The sequence below is a fragment of the Entelurus aequoreus genome, linkage group LG03 (genome assembly GCF_033978785.1).
Source record: "Entelurus aequoreus isolate RoL-2023_Sb linkage group LG03, RoL_Eaeq_v1.1, whole genome shotgun sequence".
Taxonomy (NCBI): domain Eukaryota; kingdom Metazoa; phylum Chordata; class Actinopteri; order Syngnathiformes; family Syngnathidae; genus Entelurus; species Entelurus aequoreus.
The window spans coordinates 5,847,865-5,873,515 of record NC_084733.1 but is presented as its reverse complement, the minus strand read 5'-3'; the positions used below and the strand labels follow the sequence as shown (position 1 = coordinate 5,873,515).

At 36.4% G+C, this 25,651-nt stretch overlaps 2 protein-coding genes across 9 annotated transcripts in view; one reads left to right on the top strand and one right to left on the bottom strand.

Annotated features, from left to right (window-relative positions):
- The window catches only part of wwox (WW domain containing oxidoreductase), a 1,010,123-nt gene extending 996,479 nt beyond the window's left edge, over positions 1-13,644 (bottom strand). For all 3 annotated transcript variants that reach the window (XM_062041005.1, XM_062041004.1, XM_062041006.1), the window contains exons 1-3: positions 13,384-13,644; positions 4,958-5,022; positions 3,964-4,021 (exon numbers count right to left, since the gene is read on the bottom strand). In XM_062041005.1, the coding sequence (XP_061896989.1) occupies positions 3,964-4,021; positions 4,958-5,022; positions 13,384-13,490 (230 nt within the window). In that variant the 5' untranslated portion in view covers positions 13,491-13,644. The remainder of the gene's footprint in view (positions 1-3,963; positions 4,022-4,957; positions 5,023-13,383) is intronic.
- Positions 13,645-18,393: 4,749 nt separating this feature from the next.
- Positions 18,394-25,651, top strand: part of nfat5a (nuclear factor of activated T cells 5a) — a 68,904-nt gene continuing 61,646 nt past the window's right edge. For all 6 annotated transcript variants that reach the window (XR_009825218.1, XR_009825217.1, XM_062040997.1 and 3 more), the window contains exon 1: positions 18,394-18,741. Coding sequence is in view for 4 of the 6 variants with exons in the window: in XM_062040997.1 (XP_061896981.1) it covers positions 18,669-18,741 (73 nt within the window). In the remaining 2 variants the exon portion in view is untranslated. The remainder of the gene's footprint in view (positions 18,742-25,651) is intronic.

Genomic DNA, 25,651 nt, shown 5'->3' with positions numbered 1-25,651 from the left:
ATTGCTGCTAGAATTATCTGTGGTAAAAATGGAACTTTTTACCACAGTGACATTTTTTTCATTTTAAAAATAAGAACAATTGAAGTTTGGAGATTGTTTTTGTCGGACAGCGGAGCTACATGTGGCTATCATGTCAAGAGGTACATGCTAACTTAGTAATATTAAAGTGTCACTCAAAAACTCTGCTCTCTTGTTGCTTGTATGAGACTGTCTTGTTCCCAAAACACTAGTTGGACATAAACACACACTATGACAGTACAGGAGTCAAACAGGTGGCTGGTAATACAGTAACTCATCAAAGGGTCAACTCTTAGTATTTTATAAGCGTTCAATTCTGACAATATGCTTCTATTTAATGACAAATTAACACAAGATATCAGAAAGACAACACACACACTGTTTGAGTGGAGATAATAACGCACCATTGTCATATTACAACACAAATATCTCATGTAATGTAAATAATTCAATGTGATTATCTTGTGTGATGACTGTATTATGATGATAGTATATATGATAGTATATATCTGTATCATGAATCAATTTAAGTGGACTTAAACAAGTTGAAAAACTTATTCGGGTGTTACCATTTAGTGGTCAATTGTACGGAATATGTACTTCACTGTGCAACCTACTAATAAAAGTCTCAATCAATCAATCAATCATCTATTTTTGTCCAAGTCGTTCTCATGGAGACCTGGTCTTGCATATTGCAGAGGCAGAACAGTTAAAGCAGGCCTGGGCAATTATTTTGCCTCGGGGGGGGCCAAATTTAGAGACGAAAATGTGTTTGGGGTGCCGGTATATCTATTTTTAGGAACACTAATACAAAACCTCACAATAATGTCTGTATGAATGCTAAAAACGTTATGACTTAAAAAACTGAATTTTTTATTTTTTTGACTGAATGAGACACCCAGAATGTACATGAAAATAAAGAATGTTACAATATTAACTATGCAGGATAAAACACTGAATATTGACAACATATGAACGTCACACCCCCTCTCCATCCACATATTTTACAATCAACAAGAATGCAACAAACGACCTACAATCTGATATATCTGACATATCACTAAGCTTTTATTTTGACTCGGGGGGCCAAATTTAGAGAAAAAAATGTCTGGGGGCCGGTATATCTGATACTAATACAAAACCTCACAATAATGTCTGATTGAAAGCTAAAAACGTTATGACAGACCGCCTTAAAAAACGGAATGGAATTTACTTTTTTTTTTATTCTAGAGACACCCAGAATGTACATTAAAATAAAGAATGTTACAATATTAACTATGAAGGATAAAACACTGAATATTGACAACACCCCTCTCCATCCACATATTTTACAATCAGGCAAAACACAACAAAATCGCAACTAATAGTGAAATATAAACGTGAAGGGTAAAAAAAAAAAGAAACACCTACAATCTGATACAACACTAAGCTTTAGAACTTTGTTGTAAAAATCTCCTTCCACATCTGTCCCTGACACCCACATTTCAGGCTCTGGAAAAACTCTGTGGAAACACTCCCCACCCACACTGCTTGGTGCCTCATCTGAGCTGCTGTGACTTAGATCAGTGGTCCCCAACCACCGGGCCGCGGACCGATTGGTACCGGGCCGCGCAAGAAATAAATTTTTTTATTTTTTTTTATTTTTTTTTTATTTTTATTTTTTTAAATAAATCAACATAAAAAGCACAATATATACATTATATATCAATATAGATCAATACAGTCTGCAGGGATACAGTCCGTAAGCACACATGATTGTATTTCTTTATGGAAAAAAAAAAAAAACACCCCCCCCCCCCCCGGTCCGTGGGACAAATTTTCTAGCGTTGACCGGTCCCCAGCTACAAAAAGGTTGGGGACCACTGACTTAGATGACCATAGTAACTAATTAGATGACCATAGTAACTCATTAGATGACCATTGTAATCATTAGATGACCATAGTAAATAATTATATGACCATAATAACTATTTAGATGACCATAGTAACTACTTAGATGACCATAGTAACTACTTAGATGACCATAGTAACTCATTAGATGACCATAGTACCATACCATACCAACTTTATTTATAAAGCCCTTTAACAACAACCACAGTTGAAGAACAAAGGGCTGTACACCACAAAAAATAGAGGCAAAGGACCGACTAAAAAGTAACATTCAGTTAGTACTTAGATGACCATAGTAACTAGTATATCATGCAGATTCCAACCATTGAAAGACTTAGTATAGTTGAAGACTTACGGTCATTAGAAAACATGACTGCACATACACCTACTCAGTGGCCTAGTGGTTAGAGTGTCCGACCTGAGATGGGTAGGTTGTGAGTTGAAACCCCGGCCGAGTCATACCAAAGACTATAAAAATGGGACCCTATAAAAGTGGGTGACAGTGTTATCACCAGGAAAGATGAGGTCACCTACCTGGGTTCCATTCTAGAGGCTAATCTTTCCTGTGATAAAATGGCAACCAAGGTAATCAGAAAGGTTAACCAACGAACGAGATTTCTCTACAGAATCTCCTCTCTGGTCAACAAAAGCACCATGAGGATTCTGGCGGGAACTCTCGTTCAACCCTTTTTCGATTACGCATGCACCTCCTGGTACCCTAGCACCTCCAAAACCCTCAAATCTAAACTCCAAACATCTCAGAACAAGCTAGTCAGGTTACTTCTAGACCTCCACCCCAGATCCCACCTCACTCCTACCCACTTCTCTAAAGTGGGCTGGCTCAAGGTGGAGGACAGGGTTAAACAACTTGCACTGAGCCTAGTCTATAAAATCCACTACACCTCCCTGATACCGAAGTACATGTCAAACTACTTCCTTAACGTAAATGACCGCCATAACCACAACACCAGGGGGAGCTCCACTAACCACGTTAAACCCAGATTTCGAACTAACACAGGTCTTAACTCATTCTCTTTCTATGCCACATCAATGTGGAATGCGCTCCCAACAGGTATAAAAGAAAGGGCATCTCTATCCTCCTTCAAAACCGCACTAAAAGTTCACCTCCAGGCAGCTACAACCCTAAACTAACACCCTCCCCGGATTGCTAATAATCAAATGTAAACAATCAAATGCAGATACTTTTTCTTATGCCTTCTGATCGCTCTCTCTCTCTCTCGCTCTCTTTCTCTCTCTCTCTCTATACTGTATGTCCACTACTTGCTGTCCATATCCTACCCCCCCCCCCTCCACACCCCTGATTGTAAATAATGTAAATAATTCAATGTGATTATCTTGTGTGATGACTGTATTATGATGATAGTATATATGATAGTATATATCTGTATCATGAATCAATTTAAGTGGACCCCGACTTAAACAAGTTGAAAAACGTATTCGGGTGTTACCATTTAGTGGTCAATTGTACGGAATATGTACTTCACTGTGCAACCTACTAATAAAAGTCTCAATCAATCAAAAAAAAAAACGTTACCTCCCTGCTTGGCACTCAGCATCAAGGGTTGGAATTGGGGGTTAAATCCCCAAAAATTATTCCCGGGCGCGGCACCGCTGCTGCCCACTGCTCCCCTCACCTCCCAGGGGGTGAACAAGGGGATGGGTCGAATGCAGAGGACAAATTTCACCACACCTAGTGTGTGTGTGTGTGTGACAATCATTGGTACTTTAACTTAACATCATAATGGCAGCTACACTTTCCATCTTAAAGATCTAAAAAAATGATTTGGGAATGTCCGGCGGGCCAGATTGAGAAGCGTAACTGGCCTTAATTTGCCCAGGTCTGGTCTAAGGTGTTATGTCAGTTTCAATAGTTTTGTGTGTGGTCATTAAACATGTCTTGAATAAAATCTAATCATGTAATCTGTACTTTAATGTAACTGTAATGTACTTTCATATAAAAATAACATTACAGTTTGTTTTTATCCATACAACTTTCTTTTAAATTGTATAAAGACTGAGATTCCTTCTACTTACTCAACATAAACAATTTGGCCCTTTTCATTGGTTTCCTGCTCCCATCCATATGGTAAATCTGTTTTAAAAAAAAAGTACATATGAGTTCAACATTATCATAGCACACGGTAACACTGTTACAGACATTAGTTGTTGTTTTTTTACAAATGCAAATTAGGGATGTCCGATAATGGCTGTTTGCCGATATCCGATATGCCGATATTGTCCAACTCTTTAATTACCGATACCGATATCAACCGATACCGATATCAACCGATATATACAGTCGTGGAATTAACACATTATTATGCCTAATTTGGACAACCAGGTATGGTGAAGATAAGGTACTTTTTAAAAAAATGAATCAAATAAAATAAGATAAATAAATTCAAAACGTTTTCTTGAATAAAAAAAGAAAGTAAAACAATATAAAAACAGTTACATAGAAACTAGTAATTAATGAAAATTTGTAAAAATTAATCTGTTAAAGGTTAGTATTATTAGTGGACCAGCAGCACGCACAATCATGTGTGCTTACGGACTGTATCCCTTGCAGACTGTATTGATATATATTGATATATAAGGTAGGAACCAGAATATTAATAACAGAAAGAAACAACCCTTTTGTGTGAATGAGTGTAAATGGGGGAGGGAGGTTTTTTGGGTTGGTGCACTAATTTTAAGTGTATCTTGTGTTTTTTATGTGGATTTAATAAAAAAATTAAAAATAAAAACGATACTGATAATAAAAAAAACGATACCGATAATTTCCGATATTACATTTTAACGCATTTATCGGCCGATAATATCAGCAGACCGATATTATCGGACATCTCTAATGCAAATGATCATTATTATTGTTATAACAACACTTCTCCATATGATGCAGTGCTGTTCAAATCCACAGCTCCACTACTTCCAACTACAACCACAACATTCAACACATTGTTTACTGTACTTTTAAGTTGTGGCCAGTGAGTGTAGAAATAAAATGTTAAATGCAAAAGTAGCAAACCTCCAGCACAGCGCTTCTTCTTTCCAGTCTTGGGGTGTTCCCACTGCGTCCTCATCTCATCGTGGCTGTTAGGACAGAAACAGAAGAATTAAACAATGCTATTCACTATTGTGTTGTTCATTTGTGACGGTAAAAGTGTATTTCATGTTAAATAGGGGTTGTACACCTGCACAGGTTAAAACGTTATTACATTCTGACTAGAGATGTCCGATAATATCGGACTGCCGATATTATCGGCCGATAAATGCTTTAAAATGTAATATCGGAAATTATCTGTATCAAAAAGTAGAATGTATGACTTTTTAAAACGCCGCTGTGTACACGGACGTAGGGAGAAGTACAGAGCGCCAATAAACCTTAAAGGCACTGCCTTTGCGTGCCGGCCCAGTCACATAATATCTACGGCTTTTCACACACACACAAGTGAATGCAAGGCATAATTGGTCAACAGCCATACAGCTCACACTGAGGGTGCCGTATAAACAACTTTAACACTGTTACAAATATGTGCCACACTGTGAACCCACACCAAACAAGAATGACATAACACATTTCGGGAGAACATCCGCACCGTAACACAACAGAACAAATACCCAGACAACATCAACACATTCCACTCATCCTGGAAATTCAAACTGGTTTTTTTCCAAGTTAAAAAAAATTCCAGGATTTTCCCGAATTCTTGCTTTTCCAAAGCCCTATTTCCACCCTTTTTTCTAGCGACTACTCCTCCCACATTTTTCAACGCACTTCAACCGTTCCACCGTCCAAACATTCTTCTTCATCAGGACAAAAAACAAAGTTGTTTTTTGAACTGGAAAAATTCCCGGTTCTCCCGAATTTCCAGGAATTCCGTAATACCATTTCTCATTTCAACATGTTGCTACTTCAACATTTCTTGACCGATTTGAAAAATTTCAACACCAACCATTTCAACTCATTCAGAACATTCAAACTTTTTAATATTATCAAAAAAAATTCCCGATTTTCCCGAAATTCTTTAATACCATTTACTACTTCGACATTTCTTGATCGATTTGAACAACTCCAACACCAACCAATTCAGCTCATTCATGCCCCTAATCATTTTCCAAAAAATCCCACTTTTTCCCCAAATCCCCAAAATTTCCAGGAAGTTCCCATTGAAATGAATGGGACATTTTTCCAAGTTGCACAATTTCCACATTTTTCAACCTATTCCAACATCAACACATTCCACTCATCCTGGAAATTCAAACTATTTTTTTTCCAAGTTCAAAAAAATTCCAGGATTTTCCCGAATTCCTGGTTTTCCAAAGCCCTATTTCCACCCTTTTTTCTGGCGACTACTCCTCCCACATTTTTCAACCCACTTCAACCGTTCCACCGTCCAAACATTCTTCTTAATCAGGACAAAAAACTAAGTTGTTTTTTGAACTACAAAAATTCCTGGTTCTCCCGAATTTCCAGGAATTCCGTAATACCATTTCTCATTTCAACATGTTGCTACTTCAACATTTCTTGACCAATTTGAAAAATTTCAACACCAACCATTTCAACTCATTCAGAACATTCAACCTTTTTACTATTATCAAAAAAATTCCTGATTTTCCTGAAATTCTTTAATACCATTTACTACTTCAACATTTCTTGATCGATTTAAACAACTCCAACACCAACCAATTCAGCTCATTCATGCTCCTGATCATTTTCCAAAAAATCCCACTTTTTCCCCAAATTCCCAAAATTTCCAGGAAGTTCCCATTGAAATGAATGGAACATTTTTCCAAGTTGCACAATTTCCACATTTTTCAACCTATTCAAACCATTCCACCTTCAACACATTCCACTCATCCTGGAAATTCAAACAGTTTTTTTTCCAAGTTCAAAAAAATTCCAGGATTTTCCCAAATTCCTGCTTTTCCAAAGCCCTATTTCCACCCTTTTTTCTGGCAACTACTCCTCCCACATTTTTCAACCCACTTCAACCGTTCCACCATCCAAACATTCTTCTTAATCAGGACAAAAAACTAAGTTGTTTTTAGAACCGGAAAAATTCCTGGTTCTCCCGAATTTCCAGGAATTCCGTAATACCATTTCTCATTTCAACATGTTGCTACTTCAACATTTCTTGACCGATTTGAAAAATTTCAACACCAACTATTTCAACTCATTCAGAACATTCAACCTTTTTACTATTATCAAAAAAATTCCCGATTTTCCCGAAATTCTTTAATACCATTTACTACTTCAACATTTCTTGATCGATTTAAACAACTCCAACACCAACCAATTCAGCTCATTCATGCTACTAATCATTTTCCAAAAAACCCCACTTTTTCCCCAAATTCCCCAAATTTCCAGGAAGTTCCCATTAAAATGAATGGGACATTTTTCCAAGCTGCACAATTTCCACATTTTTCAACCTATTCAAACCATTCCAACATCAACACATTCCACTCATCCTGGCAATTCAAACTATGTTTTTTCCAAGTGCAAAAAATTCCAGGATTTTCCAGAATTCCTGCTTTTCCAAAGCCCTATTTCCACCCTTTTTTCTGGCGACTACTCCTCCCACATTTTTCAACCCACTTCAACCGTTCCACCGTCCAAACATTCTTCTTAATCAGGACAAAAAACTAAGTTGTTTTTTGAACCGGAAAAATTCCCGGTTCTCCCGAATTTCCAGGAATTTCGTAATACCATTTCTCATTTCAACATGTTGCTACTTCAACATTTCTTGACCAATTTGAAAAATTTCAACACCAACCATTTCAACTCATTCAGAACATTCAACATTTTTACTATTATCCAAAAAAATTCCTGATTTTCCCGAAATTCTTTAATACCATTTACTACTTCGACATTTCTTGATCAATTTAAACAATTCCAACACCAACCAATTCAGCTCATTCATGCTTCTGATCATTTTCCAAAAAATCCCACTTTTTCCCCAAATCCCCCAAAATTCCCATCCCAAATCCCCCAAAATTCCAGGAAGTTCCCATTGAAATGAATGGAACATTTTTCCAAGTTGCACAATTTCCACATTTTTCAACCGATTCCAACATCAACACATTCCACTCATCCTGGAAATTCAAACCAATTTTTTTTCCAAGTTCAAAAAAATGCCAGGATTTTCCAGAATTCCCCCCAACCTCAACCTCCAAATTCCAAGCTGCTGTTTTGAGGCATGTTAAAAAAAATAATGCACTTTGTGACTTCATGTTGGCAATTTTTTTCTCCATAACTTGAGTTGATTTATTTTGGAAAACCTTGTTATATTGTTTAATGCATCCAGCGGGGTCATCACAACAAAAGGCTTAATAATGTGTTAATTCCACGACTGTATATATCGGTATCGGTTGATATCAGAATCGGTAATTAAGAGTTGGACAATATCGGAATATCGGCAAACAAATCCATTATCGGACATCTCTAGTTTTTCCCATTCAAAATGAATTGGCCATTTTTCAAACTTTCACCATTTCCACATTTTTCAACCGATTCAAACCATTCCACCTTCAACACATTTCACTCATCCTGGAAATTCAAACAGTTTTTTTTCCAAGTGCAAAAAAATTCCAGGATTTTCCCGAATTCCTGCTTTTCCAAAGCCCTATTTCCACCCTTTTTTCTGGCGACTACTCCTCCCACATTTTTCAACCCACTTCAACCGTTCCACCGTCCAAACATTCTTCTTAATCAGGACAAAAAACTAAGTTGTTTTTTGAACCGGAAAAATTCCCGGTTCTCCCGAATTTCCAGGAATTCCGTAATACCATTTCTCATTTCAACATTTCTTGACCGATTTGAAAAATTTCAACACCAACCATTTCAACTCATTCAGAACATTCAACCTTTTTACTATTATCAAAAAAATTCCAGATTTTCCCGAAATTCTTTAATACCATTTACTACTTCAACATTTCTTGATCGATTTAAACAACTCCAACACCAACCAATTCAGCTCATTCATGCTCCTGATCATTTTCCAAAAAATCCCACTTTTTCCCCAAATCCCCACAATCTCCAGGAAGTTCCCATTGAAATGAATGGAACATTTTTCCAAGTTGCACAATTTCCACATTTTTCAACCTATTCCAACATCAACACATTCCACTCATCCTGGAAATTCAAACCAATTTGTTTTCCAAGTTCAAAAAAATTCCAGGATTTTCCAGAATTCCCCCCAACCTCAACCTCCACATGTCCCAAATTCCAAGCGGCTGTTTTGAGGCAAGTTAAAAAAAAATAATGCACTTTGTGACTTCATGTTGGCTTTTTTTTTCCATAACTTGAGTTGATTTATTTTGGAAAACCTTGTTATATTGTTTAATGCATCCAGCTGGGCATCACAACAAAATTAGGCATAATAATGTGTTAATTCCACGACTGTATATATCGGTATCGGTTGATATCAGAATCTGTAATTAAGAGTTGGACAATATCGGAATATCGGATATTGGCAAAAAAGCCATTATCGGACATCTCTAATTCTGACGGTAAAGGTGTATAGATGTAAAACAGAAGTTGTACACCTGCACAGGTTAAAAGGTTATCACATTCTGACAGGTAAAGGTGTATTGATGTACAAACCCCGTTTCCATATGAGTTGGGAAATTGTGTTAGATGTAAATATAACTGGAATACAATGATTTGCAAATCATTTTCAACCCGTATTCAGTTGAATATGCTACAAAGACAACATATTTGATGTTCAAACTGATAAACATTTCCACATTTCAAATTGTTTTTGGAAATATTCGACATCGTGTCATCCGGACCAAAGGGGAAGCGAACCATCCAGACTGTTATCGACGCAATGTTCAAAAGCCAGCATCTGTGATGGTATGGGGGTGTATTAGTGCCCAAGGCATGGGTAACTTACACATCTGTGAAGGCACCATTAATGCTGAAAGGTACATACAGCTTTTGGAACAACATATGTTGCCATCTAAGGGCCATCTTTTTCATGGACGCTAGGGATGTCCCGATCCGATATTTGGATCGGATCGGCCGCCGATATTGGCCAAAAAATGCGTATCGGCAAGGCATGGGAAAATGCCGATCCAGATCCAGTTTTTTTTAAAAACTGATTTAAATAATACATTCCACTTTTCTGCTGCTCCCTAATTTCCGTTCCGCATTTTCCAGCACACCTTCAACACAGTCGAGTACACGTCCTCACGCAGGCTCTTTCCACTCCTTGTGTCTGCTTCACACAGACAGCAAGCGCACCTTCTTACACACGTCACATACTGTCACGTCATACGTCACATACGTATACGCACTCTCCCAGCAGAGAGGTAGCAGCATGGCTAACGTTAGCTGTGATGCTAGCGCATACTTGCCAACCCTCCCGTTTTTAGCGGGAGAATCCCGGTATTCAGCGCCTCTCCCGACAACCTCCCGGCAGAGATTTTCTCCCGACAAACTCCCGGTATTCAACCGGAGCTGGAGGCCACGCCCCCTCCAACTCAATGCGGACCTGAGACTGAGTGGGGACAGCCTGTTCTCACGTCCGCTTTCCCACAATATAAACAGCTTGCCTAACGAATTCAAACGAATGGAAACAAGAATTTCAGTTCATCCAGGACAGTTCGAAGGGGAAGGTGCATGTTGCCTGTAAATATGTAGAACAGACTTCTCCATTGAACACGGTGGCCGAAATGATATACTCATCATGAACGGAAAAGTTAAACAGGACAATACTGCCACCTAATGGATAGCCACCGGAACACTGAAATTCAAGTATTTCTTTTATGTAAATAATATATATATATATATATATATATATATATATATATATATATATATATATATATATATATATATATATGGCTAGAATTCACTGAAAGTCAAGTATTTCATACATACATACATACATACATACATACATACATACATACATACATACATACATACATACATACATACATACATACATACATATATATATATATGAAATACTCGAGTTGGTGAATTTTAGCTGTAAATAACCACGCCCCCAACCACGCCCCCCACTCCCTACCCCCCACCTCCCGATATTGGAGGTCTCAAGGTTGGCAAGTATGTGCTAGCGTAGCCGTGTGAGCGGTAATAATGAAGGAAGAATTCATTAATCCCAAAGAAAAACAGCAGGGGGTCCATCGTCTGCCGGTGGTTTGGCTTCAAGTGGGAATATGTGGAACAGACAACCGTAATTTGTCAAGTGTGGGGCAAAAGCGTTGCTATAAAAAGTAGCATTACTGCTAATATGTAGCATCGTTTGAAAAGTCTAGAAAATGAAGAAGTGTTTGAAACTCCGCACGTCAACATCTCCGTTGTGTATTATTCAAACTCACCTAATTCAGCTGGCTAGTTGTTATCAAGAGTACTAAAACCCTTTTCAACATGAATCTGACAACTGAGTAGGCTAAATAACTTTAAATTTTAATACATGCTCGGATAAGGCCAGTATCGGCCAGTATCGATATCGGATCGGAAGTGCAAAAACCTGGATCGGGACATCCCTAATGGACGCCCCTGCTTATTTCAGCAAGACAATGCCAAGCCACATTCAGCACGTGTTACAACAGCGTGGCTTCGTAAAAAAAAAAAGAGTGCGGGTACTTTCCTGGCCCGCCTGCAGTCCAGGGGCCGTACTTATCAAGCTTCTTAGAGTGCCATTTTACACTTAAGTCCTGAGAATTTGCGAAATTTAGTCCTACTCTCAAACTTAAGAATAAAAGCTTTTTATCAACGTTCTTATGTCTAAGAATCACTCCTACTCTCCACGATATTTAAGAGACCTTCAGAGGTGTCTTAAGTGGTTAGGAGTTGCCAGCAGGGGATGGCACTGAGGCGAGAGAGACGTGTGCGAACATTCAGGGAGCGGAACGATGTTCTGGATTTGTTTGATGACGAGCAGCTGATCAAACGGTATCGTTTAGACAGAGCGGGTAATATTTTTGTCACAGATTTAATACTTTTCGATTCCATGTTGATTTCTGCATGTGTCTGCAGTGGGCTAGTATATATAGAGCCACCCACACCAGTTTCAAATTAGTTGCCTAATTAATGAATTGGAAAGAAAATGTTATGACAGTAGCGTATGTGTGTGGCCGTGAGGTGAGTGACGTCAGTGAGTGTGTGGGCGACAGAAGAGAGGGAGCGGTAGCGTGAGTGCCGGCGGGGACTAGTTTGTTTTGTATTATTTTGTTGTTTATTGTCAAAATATACACTCCCATTGTCCACTTAAATATTTCCAAGATATTTCTTTATTCTTAGACAACGGATTCCCTTCCGTGATTAGTCATTTCTATGGACACAGAAATGACGTCACCTAAAATTCCATTTACGGCACATAGTAATGTCGTAATTCAGCTCTGAGTGTGACACTTAAGATTCAGTCCTACACTTCGCTGAAAGTGTGAGTAAGACGCTTGATAAGTAACTTTTAAGTGCAGCTTTCAGCGAAGAATTTATTTACTCTTAAGTCAACTCTTAGCAGACTTCTTAGGAGTAATTCTGAGAAGCTTGATAAGTACGGCCCCAGACCTGTCTCCCATCGAAAATGTGTGGCGCATTATGAAGCGTAAAAAATACGACAGCGGAGACCCCCGGACTGTTGAACGACTGAAGCTCTACATAAAACAAGAATGGGAAAGAATTCCACTTTCAAAGCGTCAACAATTAGTTTCCTCAGTTCCCAATCGTTTATTGAGTGTTGTTAAAAGGAAAGGCCATGTAACACAGTGGTGAACATGCCCTTTCCCAACTACTTTGGCACGTGTTGCGGCCATGAAATTCTAAATTAATTTTTATTTGCCAAAGAAAAATTAAGTTTATGAGTTTGAACATCAAATATGTTGTCTTTGTAGTGCATTCAATTGAATATGGGTTGAAAAGGATTTGCAAATCATTGTGTTCCGTTTATATTTACATCTAACACAATTTCCCAACTCATATGGAAACGGGGTTTGTAAAACAGGAGTTGTACACCTGCACAGGTTAAAAGGTATTAGTACATTCTGACAGGTAAAGGTGCATTGATGTAAAACAGGAATTGCACACCTGCACAGGTTAAAAGGTTATTACATTCTGACAGGTAAAGGTGTATTGATGTAAAACAGGAGTTGTACACCTGCACAGGTTGAAAGGTTACTACATTCTGACAGGTAAAGGTGTATTGATGTAAAACAGGAGTTGTTAACCTGCACAGGTTAAAACGTTATTACATTCTGACAGGTAAAGGTGCATTGATGTACAACAGGAATTGCACACCTGCACAGGTTAAAAGGTCATTACAAAACCCTATGGCAGGTGTGCAACCACGTGGTAGAATGATGACACATGTGAGCGTTTTAGTGAGGAAGAATATTATCAAACTTGCGAACATTAGTTCCAACACATAGTAGAATATTATTCATGACTATAAATGACATTCGACGAGGTACACGCACTTTGCATAGTAAACCCATCCGTCTTTGGTCGATCTTTCCTCCCATCCGGGAGGTAACTCCTCGTCGCTGTCAGTGTCGTCCATACCGGCGTACGTCAGAGCTGCCATTGGATACAAAATGCTCAGCGGGGGGAAAAACTAAATAAAACTTGTAAGGCTAACAATGAATATAAGCTCTTTACAACAATGACAACAACAGACTGACGAGCGAAATAGCTCAGCGGCACCGGGACTTCCGCAATAACACCGTGACGTCAGTCGCATTGCCTTATGGGATACTGAGTTCACACCACGTTGATTCGTTTGAACGTCGCCGTCTTTTTTCATTCAAAATGCTGCGCTTAAATTATTCGTAAGCCTTTTACTGGTCTCAATATTTGGAATAACATTTGTCTAATATAAATTATTACAGTTTTAATTGAAAACAAAAAACTAACAGTTCATTGTATCTATGATTTTTGTTCAAAGAAAAATACACACATTATACGAGTGTTGCCGTCTACGGAAGGCCAAATGGGACAAAATTCAATAAATAAATACATCTTTAAACTATTACTCGTGTCATTAAATAATTACACCATGAAATATATCATATTTTATTTTAATAATTATTAAATATTGAAATAATTAATTAAATAATGGAATAATTACATCAATAGTGAATTAAATGGTTAAATAATTAATTGTCATTTTACATTAAATCAATTAATACCATTGTATTTAATTTAAATTATAATATTGATTAATGCCTTATTTAAGTAATAATTCTATGATCTATTTATTTATTTATTTTGTCCTATTTGGCCCAGCAAAGGTGCCATGGTACGTGTCCGTTTTATCTCCCACCTGGGCAAATTAAGGCCCGAGGGCCACATGCGGCCCGTTAAGCTTTTCAATCTGGCCCGCCGGACATTCCCAAATAATTTTTTTAGATCTTTAAGATCTGCCATTATGATGTGCATTGATGTTTTCTAATGACCGCAAGTCTTGAACTAAACAAAGTATTTCAATGGTTGGAATCTGCGCTTATGGATAATATACCAGTTACTATGGTAATCTAATTAGTTACTATGGTCATCTAATTAGTTACTACGGTAATCTACGTCACAGCAGCTCAGACGAGGCACCAAGCAGTGTGGGCGGGAAGCGTTTCCACAGACGCGGAAGGACATTTTCACAACAAAGTTCTAAAGCTTAATGATACATCAGATATATCAGATTGTAAGTGGGGTTTATTTTGTACCCTTCGCATTCATATTTCACTGTTTGTTGCATTTTTGTTGCGTTTCACTTGATTGTAAAATATGTCGATCGAAAGGGGGTGTGACGTTCATATTTTGTCAATATTCAGTGTTTTATCCTTCATAGAAAAATGTAAAATTCCAATGTTTTTTTAAGGCGGTCTGTCATAACGTTTTTAGCATTCAATCAGAGGTGTGAGGTTTTGTATTAGTGTTTCTAAAAATAGATATACCGGCCCCCAGACACATTTTTTTCTCTAAATGTGGCCCCCGAGTCAAAATAATTGCCCAGGCCTGTCCCATACAGGCCTGTCCCATACAGTCATGTTCATAAGAATATTCTGACAAAAAAACGTTACAAAATATTTTCAAAAAAAGAACGTTAGTTAATTTCACAACAATAACGATGACCAAGATTATAGTTTGATTTGTTTTTGGGTTTTTTTCTGATTTCATCGGTTGACGAAATCATGTTGGAATTTGAGTTGATTAAATGTTTAAAATGTCAGTATGTATGTATGTATATCTGTATCCATGTATGTAGATGTATGCATGTGCTGTTTATGTATGTAGGTATGAAAACTATACAAATATTTGTTCATTCATTCCAGTGAAGGAATTGTCATGCATGGGGGAAAATGGACAGACAAAAAATACTTTTGATTTTGCTCCTTTTAGAATGTTGTTGCCTATTTTTATTCTTGTTTGAATTTTCTTTTATTTTTAACAAAACTAAATAGATTTAAAAAAACTTAACACAACAAAAACAATGCTTAAACCCTAAAGGTGACTAGAAGTCAATGAATGATGTGTCCCATGACCGGCAGCATGACTTAATGTCACGGACATTGCATGAGTAAATAGCTATTTTCACCTTAGTTTTGAACACTCTTGCCCTTTTTCTTATAAAATGGGGAATTCTTGCAGAGTTGGAAAGGCTACACACATTTTACACTCAAGTAAAAGTGTGGTTACTTTGCTGACATTTTACTCAAGCACAAGTGCAGGTCTACAAATGTCCTTAATTCAAAGTAAAATGCTGTATAGTTGTTGTATACTAGTCTGCTTTCATTTCCAATTCAGGGATTATGATAAGAATAATACATGTAAATAATAAATAAATATATATATATATATATATATATATATATATATATATATATATATATATATATATATATATATATATATATATATATATATATGTATGTATGTACAGTATATATATATATATATATATATATATATATATATATATATATATATATATATATATATATATATATATATATATATATATATTGTCTGACACTGATATACGATGGGAAACATATTATTTACAGCTATTGCTATTACTGTAGCAGCCAAGTTGTACAATTATAAATCTTGCATCACTGACCGTCATACTTGCCAACCCTCCCGATTTTCAAGGGAGAGTCACGAATTTCAGTGCCCCTCCCGAAAATCTCCCGGGGCAGCCATTCTCACGAATTTCTCCCGATTTCCACCCGGACAACAATATTGGGGGGCGTGCCTTCAGCGTCCTCTCTCACCTGAAACCTTCACCCTTTAACAATCCACATGCCGTCCTCAGTCACGTCCGCAGTGCTGTACGCATTCACGTCCGTTTTTCCTCCATATAAACAGCGTGCCGGCCCAGTCACATGACATCTATGGATTTTGGAACTCAGTGCACACACAAGGTGCACACACAACAACCTATCTGGATTCGATAAGCGATTCGATAAGGAATCGGTTCGATAAGAGGATTCGCTAATGGCATCGACATCGAGAATTTCTAAACGAACATCATCCCTATCCTCCTTCTTTTATATATATATATATATATATATATATATATATATATATATATATATATATATATATATATATATATATATATATATATAAATTATTAAATATTGAAATAATGAATTAAATAATGGAATAATTACATCAATAATAAATTAAATGGTTAAATAATTAATTGTAATTTTACATCAAATCAATTAATACCATTTAAAAACGCAATGTTGTATTTAATTTAATTATAATATTGATTAATGCCTTATTTAAGTAATAATTTAATTATCTATTTATTTATTTTATTTTGTCCCATTTGGCCCAGCTGCCATGGTGTGTGTCCGTTTTTATCTCCCGTACAATCATGTTTATAACAATATTCTGACAAAAAACTTTAGAAACATTTTTCAAAAAAAGAACGTTATTCATTCGATAATGATGACCAAGATTATAATTTGATTTGTATTTTTTTTTTCCTGATTTGATCGGTTGACGAAATCATGTTGGAATTTGAGTTGATAAAATGTTTAAAATGTCAGTGGATTATATATATATATATATATATATATATATATATATATATATATATATATATATATATATATATATATATATATATATATATATATATATATATATATATATATATATATATATATATAGCTGTAATTCACTGAGATTCAAGTATTTATTTTATTTTATATATATATATATATATATATATATATATATATATATGTATATATATACACTGTAAAAAAAAAGAAAGTTGAGAAAACGCAAATTTTCAAGTTAACATAATGCAACAAGATTTTTGCGTTTTCTCAACTTTTGACTACTGCTGGCCAGACACTGTTTTGGTATATTTTGTTGGACTAATTATAGTTTTCAAGTTAGTCGGACTCAGAAATAAGGTTTCACTATGTTTAACTACCAAAACAGTGTCTGGCCAGCAGTAGTCAAAAGTTGAGAAAACGCAAAAATCTTGTTGCATCATGTTAACTTGAAAATTTGCGTTTTTTTCAACTTTTTTTCTTTTACAGTGTATATAAAATAAAATAAATACTTGCATTTCAGTGAATTACAGCTATATATATATATATATATATATATATATATATATATATATATATATATATATATATATATATATATATACCTATATACATAGCTGTAAGTTTTTGCTGTCGTCCAGCATTCTGTTTTTGTTGACTTTGTAGCCAGTTCACTTGAATTTCAGTGAATTACAGCTATATATATATATATATATATATATATATATATATATATATATAAATATATATATATATATATATATATATATATATATATATATAGTGAATTACAGCTATATATATATATATATATATATATATATATATATATATATATATATATATATATATATATATATATATATATAGCTGTAATTCACTGAAATTCAAGTATTTATTTTATTATATATATAAATAATAATTATAAATAATATATATAATATATATATATATATATATATGTATATATATGTATATATATATATATATGTATATATATATATATATATATATATATATATGTATATATATGTATATATATATATATGTATATATATATATATATATATATATATATATATATATATATATATATATATATATATATATATATATATACATAATATATATATATAAATAATTATTTATCATTTATTATCATTATATATATATATATATATATATATATATATATATATATATATATATATATATATATATATATATATATATATATATATATATATATATATATATATATATATATATATATATATATATATATATATATATGAGGTCTCAAGGTTGGCAAGTATGCTGACCGTACAGTATAATTACAAAAATTTTCTCCAGTGTGATTTGTCGACCTTGCACTTAAGCGCGCATGCGCGACACCGAGGGGGGCGGGACCACTTGTGTGTGTGTTGGTCCCAACGGTGCACGTCGTGTTTCCTTCCACAGTCTCAGCGTGATGAGACGTGCTAGTTAACGGTTTTTTTTTTTGGTTTTTTAATTATTCGCTATGAAAAGTTTTGCATTTTAACCCGCTTTTTTAAACATTGTATCAATGCCGTTTTGTCCAACATTCCGCTCCAGAGACGCAGCACCATCTGCAGGGCGAGAGGGAGGAAAAAAGGCGACTTGGTCGGCGGTGAAGAGTGTCCGCCTCCCCTCCATGAAGCGCGGCGATGCCCTCTGATTTTGTGTCCCTCCTCAGCTCCGACCTCGACCTCAATTCACCAAAGTCTCTCTACTCTAAAGGTAGGACATGGGGTTAAAAAAATGCAAGTCTACGTTTGTCACGCTGACTCGTTTAGTTTGGGCTTGAAGACCCCGGTGAATATCCCCAGTTAAGCTGCTAGCTAGCAGGGGTTAGCCTCTTTAGCTGTTAGCCTCTTTAGCTGTTAGCCACTTAGCTGTTAGCACTTAGCTGTTAGCACTTAGCTGCTAGCCACTTTAGCTAAGTTAGCTGCAGTTGGCTTCCTGGCCACTGGCGCGCTTTAGCTGCCCTCGGCACTTGCCTGAAGGAAAGCGGACAATTGGCCTCCTCATAGACATCTTTATAAGCATTGAGCGCTACTGCCTACTGGCGCTGACGAGACGCGGGGCCGCCATCTTGGAGTGGTGATCCGCTCCACTCAGTGCAATGCATTTTGGCAGGAGCAATGAACTGTCAGCGCATTTAATTCATCTTACCTCACTGAATACCACTGATTTTCACGCGTTTTTTTTTGTCATAGTGTAGCTATGATAAAGGACACATGTTTAGACGTGTTTTATTATTCATAGTTTGCTTAACAGTAATAGATTGGATTTAGATTTAGATTTATTGGTCCCCTTTGGGGAAATCCATTTTCACTGCTGTACATTTGAACAATAGACATTACACATCACAAAAATATCAAAAATACATCACATTTACAGGCTTGTCAGACAGGTCGGCCGAGCCTGCTATTAAGGGCGGCTATAGCTGCAGGGATAAGGCTTTTCCTGAGGCGGGCCCTCCGGAATTTGATGGTTCTGTACCTGCGCCCTGATGGTAGTGGGATGATGTAGTGGTGAGTGACATCCTGGACTATCGTGTTTGCCAGTCCAATGATGGACCTGTGGTTTAAATCTGAAATGTTGGGTGTGGGTAGGCCGATGATTTTAGCTGCTATGTTTGTAATGCGTGTGAGTTTGGTCCGGTTGGTTACAGTAAGTATAGTGAAAAACATGTGGAACAGTACATAAGGATGGGTTGAACAATGCTTTGGTAAAGTAATAACAGGAGGTGAGGTGCAACGTAGTCTTTTAAGTTTACGTATGGCTGACAGTCTTTGTAGAATATTCTTATATGCTATAAGTCAGTGGTTCTCAACCTTTTTTCAGTGATGTACCCCCTGTGAAATTTTTTTAATTCAAGTACCCCCTAATCAGAGCAAAGCATTTTTGGTTGAAAAAAAAGAGATAAAGAAGTAAAATACAGCACTATGTCATCAGTTTCTGATTTATTAAATTGTATAACCGTGCAAAATATTGCTCATTTGTTGTGGTCTTTCTTGAACTATTTGGAAAAAAAGATATAAAAATAACTAAAAACTTGTTAAAAAATAAACAAGTGATTCAATTATAAATAAAGATTTCTACACAGAAGTAATCAACAACTTAAAGTGCCCTCTTTGGGGATTGTAATAGAGATCCATCTGGATTCATGAACTTAATTTAAAACTCTCTCTCTACACAGCACAGGCACTAGACAACGGCACATTATTATGATTATTGATTTGCAAAAAATCAATAATCATAATCACTGGAAATCACTGGTCTAGTGCAGTGGTCCCCAACCACCGGGCCGCGGACCGACTGGTACGGGCCGCACAAGAAATTAAATTTTTTTTTTTTTCTTTTTATGAAATCAACATAAAAAACACAATATATACATTATATATCAATATAGATCAATACAGTCTCCAGGGATACAGTCCGTAAGCACACATGATTGTATTTATTTATGTAAAAAAAAAAAAAAATTTTTTAAATACAGACAAGAAATTAAATTTTTTTTATTTATTTATTTATTTTTTTAAATGAAATCAACATAAAAAACACAATATATACATTATATATCAATATAGATCAATACAGTCTGCAGGGATACAGTCCGTAAGCACACATGATTGTATTTAATAAAATGTTTTTTTAAAATACCCCCCCCCACCGTTTTCAACCGTTGACCGGTCCGCAGCTACAAAAGGGTTGGGGACCACTGGTCTAGTGCACAGGTGTCAAACTCAAAGCCCGCGGGCCAGATCTGCCTCTCCACCTCATTTTATATGGCCCGCAAAAACTTGGAAATATGTGTCAATAAAATACCTTTTATATTTTCATGCACATTTTTTTTGCTGTTTATCTGCCACACGTGGAAAGCCGGTCCGTGAAAATAATGCATACATTAAACCGGTACCGGGTGGAAAAAAGGTTGGGGAACCCTGGTTTAGAGTCCGCACAAGTGTGTGGTAAAAGAGATAGCCGCGCCGTTTTTGTTGCCTTTGACAGCCTTTCTTGTTGTTTTTGTGTGGCTTTAATTGAATGGTAGGTATCCAAGTCACATGTTCCCATTCGACAAAGGTGCTTGCCCACTTGGTGGCACTGAAATGGGGGGGCGTTGCTATGCCGCCATTAATTCCAGCTGAAGCACCTTAAATACAGTTGTCAAGAGTCTGCCAGCTGCTGTGTTTAATTTTGGAGAGGTGCTTTTTGTCACCTTTAAAGAACTACTGCAGAATACACTCAAAAGCCTTTGTGGGACCGTGGCTTTGTACTAGATTTAGGCATCTATTTGAAAGGGGCCCTTTGATGCAAAACCGACTTTTTCCTACCTATTGGTACCTGCTGTTGTATGTTTGTGATCTGCTTAAATCCTAAAAATGTGAAATCAAACCATTGACGCATTTATAAAACAATCTTGCCTTCTTTCATATTTTGGGTAAAAGAGCCGTTTGGATTTTTGCCCATTCAGTGACATTTTTCCCTATTTTTGACGTCACAGGATTATCCATGTGTTAGGTTTGTACGGTATAGCGGTACTAGTGTAGTGTCGTGGTACTAATGAATCAAAAACGGTACTATACTCTGTTTGAAAAGTACCGGTTCCCGGGCATGACTGCGCGTCACCACGTGGTGACATTGCTGGTTTTACGAGCACAGGAGCATGTTGGGCAGCGCGCACGCACAGAGTACTTACAAGTAGACACAGTGTGTAGACAGAAAAAGGGAGAATGGACGCATTTTGGCGTAAAAAGTAAAGATAAAGGTGAAGTTATAACACTGAAACACCCTCAGGAAGAGGTGCTTTAAGACATGGCTAGCTAGCTAGCAGCTAACATCCATCCAATGTGTTTTAGCTACTTCTAAATCACTAATCCTGGCCTCCATGGCGACAAATAGATTAGGTTTCTTACAAGTACCATTATCACTGGAGGACGAGGAATCACTAAACATGCTTCACTACACACCGTAGGAGGATACAATAGCTCACCGGCGTCACAATGTAAACAAACGCCATGGGTGGATCTACACCTGACATCCACTGTAATGATACCAAGTATAAGAGCGTATCTAGTCGATACTACTATGATTACATTGATATTTTTTATTGTCACAAAATATTTTTGCCTTTTCTTTAAAATTCATATTATGTTTATAAAGTCAGTAAATACGTCCCTGGACACATGAGGGCTTTGAATATGACCAATGTATGATCCTGTAACTACTTGGTATCGGATCGATGCCTAAATGTGTGGTATCATCCAAAACTAATGTAAAGAATCAAAGAAGAGAAGAATAAGTGATTACATTTTAACAGAAGTGTAGTTAGAACATGTTAAAACAGAAAATAAGCAGATATTAACAGTAAATGAACAAGTAGATTAATAATCAATTTTTACAGTTTGTCCCTCATAATGTTGACAAAATAATAGGTAGATAAATGACACCAATATGTTAGTGTATACGTCAGCAGACTAATTACTTACTACTAAAAGACAAGTTGTCTAGTATGTTCACTATTTTATTTAAGGACTAAACTGCAATAAGAAACATATTTTTCATGTACCCAAAGATTTTTTTTGTCAAAATAAAGCCAATAATGCAATCTTTGTGGTCCCCTTTATTTAGAAAAGTATCGAAATACATTTTGGTACATTTACCAAAATATTGGTATCGGGACAACCCTACCATGTATGGTATACATTTACCCAAAGGGGTTTTCACGTGTCCACCATTGAAGTCCGTAAGTTCCTTCTTTTTCTCTGTCCTCTTGTTGGGGGGAAGACTGGCTCGTACATGCACATGTATCCCCCGCTGTTGCCATTGGTAATATAAAGTAGCATATAGATTAAACTTAATCGGCCAGTAGACTCGCTATGGAAGTGCTAAAACTACAACAAAGATGGTGTGGAGAAAGCGCTATCAGAGTGGAGCCACGTAAATAAGAACGCCCAAAAAAAGAGCGCATACTGAGGAGTTGGGTTATAACAGTCTGTAAAACATAATTTATGCTACAACTTGACTAAAGTACCACCATTACATGTTATGTAGACCACAAGGAAGTGTTTTTTTACATGTACAAAAAAATCGTATGACCCCTTTTGAATGCAAAAATAGTGCAGCCTAAAATCTTGGTTTATGCTTCCGCGTATTCGCCATGTTCGAACATTTTGAGCCATTCGATTTTCTGATAAAATGCGGAAGGTTTTGTTTCCCCCGTGAATGAACTGATTTGGCAGCCATGACATTTGACAAATATCTAACTTGTTTGTGACCTTCACATGCAGTGAATGATGGCGACTGAAGAAAAACAGAGATTATTATTATTATTAAAACTGTGTTTGCCGACTCACTCCTCCATCTCTCCATACTGTCTAGAGTTACGTGAAGTGCACCTCCAAAAAAGTCTTACCTGGCACCTGTAAAGGTTGTGATTGGTTGGCTCATAGGCACGGTGTCTGATTTTGTGTAGTCTCTTCTGTCACCACAGTGATTGTTTGCTATGTGGTTGAACCAATTCTCAGCCAAAACACTAGTTAGGCCTCGGTTTTATAGGTTCTAAACGTTTTCCCAGATAATTTTTCCCTTATTTTCAAAGAAACCAATGAATACAAATGCCAGAGATGATTCATAACAAGTTTCACTTTTATTTGATTAAAAGTTAGTGGTTTGAAATGGCACTGCATCTTACTTTTAGCAAAATTCCCCAAATTTTTTTGGGGGAACAGATATAAATTGGACTTTGTATTTAAAAAAACAAACAAATACAATTTAGGTATTGTAGCTAATTCTGGCATATTATCTGTGATGCTTTTGCTCAAATGTTGATCAATATGCATTGTCCTAATCAAATAGTAAATAATAATGGAGTTTCTTATAGGAGACAGAACTTCGGTCTTGAACATACCACTTCTGTAAAGAAAATTGTAGCATTGAGAGGTCACTATAGTTTTATTGGGTGGATAAACGCATGCTTTCCCACTGTTTGAGCACCACATTTTTAGCGATCGGCATACAGTGCGACTGCTTTAGTGATCGTTCTCCACTCCGCTTCCTTCTTATCATACATGGTATTATCATACATACCTTCTGTATGCAGTGTTTCCCATAAACTGCCAAGATACCCGTGGCGGTGGGGGCGTGGCTATGGGCGTGGTCACCATGACATCATCGAGTAATTTGCATAATTTACTACAGTGATAGGATTTTCTCTAAAAAGGCTCAAAAAATGTATACTTACTAATTAATAATAACAGTTTTGTTTTAAACGTCCATCCATCCATTTTACAATATAATTACAACACTTTATGTACATATTTATATAAAGATTTGAACAATAAGTTACTCACTGAAATATATTTATTAATTGTGGTTCTTACAAAAAATATATCTTATAAAATCTAAAAGCTAAAATGTCTCTTAAAGCTCTGCCCCTTTAATTAGTGCATACTAAATAATTTAACTTTAGCCTACCACTACAACCATATTATTTACCAGCAACATAAAGTGAAACAGAGGCAGAGGTGTCCTGCCACAGTCAGTAACAAATAAACAGAAAACAATAGTGGTCAAATACAAATAAGGCAACAAGAGAAGTATCCTACACTTCTCTTTTGTAAAGTAAATCTGAACAGCCTATATGGGCATCTACATCAACTATATGATTTGCCTGAGAAGCTGGACAGGACAAAAAAAAATATATATATTTTTTTTAATTTAAATTTTAATTTTTTTTTGTGGCGGACGTAATTCTTTGGTGGCGGGCCGCCACAAATAAATGAATGTGTGGGAAACACTGGTATGGGATTGTTCCACAGTAAGCCACTTTTTAGCTGAAGTTTGTTTGTGTTTATGTTCTTGTTTGCCTCGTAAAGAGTTGCATTTTCCCTACTTAACTGGATGCTTCGGATGTTATATCAAGTTAGTTGCGCTGCTGTATTTTTTAAACCAACTTTGCAGTGTGCAGTTATTTGTTCCATGCCTGTTGCCGCAAAACAAAACCACTGACAAGTCTTTTTTTTCTTCTCTTTGGAAAAAAACGTCTCACTCTCGTTTGTGTTCGCATTAGCTATGGTACTGCAATCACGGTCAAAATTCTGTAGTCCCCACCCTCTCTCCCTGACTGAGGTTGCCAGATACGCAGCCCAATCCAGCTGGATGGACTGGGCTACTCCGAGGAACTTCAAACTTCCACTGCCTCTTACTAGGGGTTGAGGTGCTGGGACCATAATAGCTGAATAAACAAGCCTTTTGTCAATAACAAATCTCTAACCAACACATTTTACACAGAAATCTTCAGGTAGAAGTATGTCATGCCTGCGTACAATATCACAACAATCATATGGTTATTGTCAGTATTATCAGAAAACAAAGACTAAACCCAACTACAACCAACGCTAGCAATGGTTATACTGGTGAAAATAAGTAGAGCATGCTTAGCAGCCTAATGTACGCCCACAACTAAAGTGGAGACATTTTACCAAGGTATGCCTATAGGCTACACCAGGGGTCACCAACGCGGTGCCCGCGGGCACCAGGTAGCCCGTAAGGACCAGATGAGTCGCCCGCTGGCCTGTTCTAAAAATAGCTCAAATAGCAGCACTTACCAGTGAGCTGCCTCTATTTTTTAAATTGCATTTAT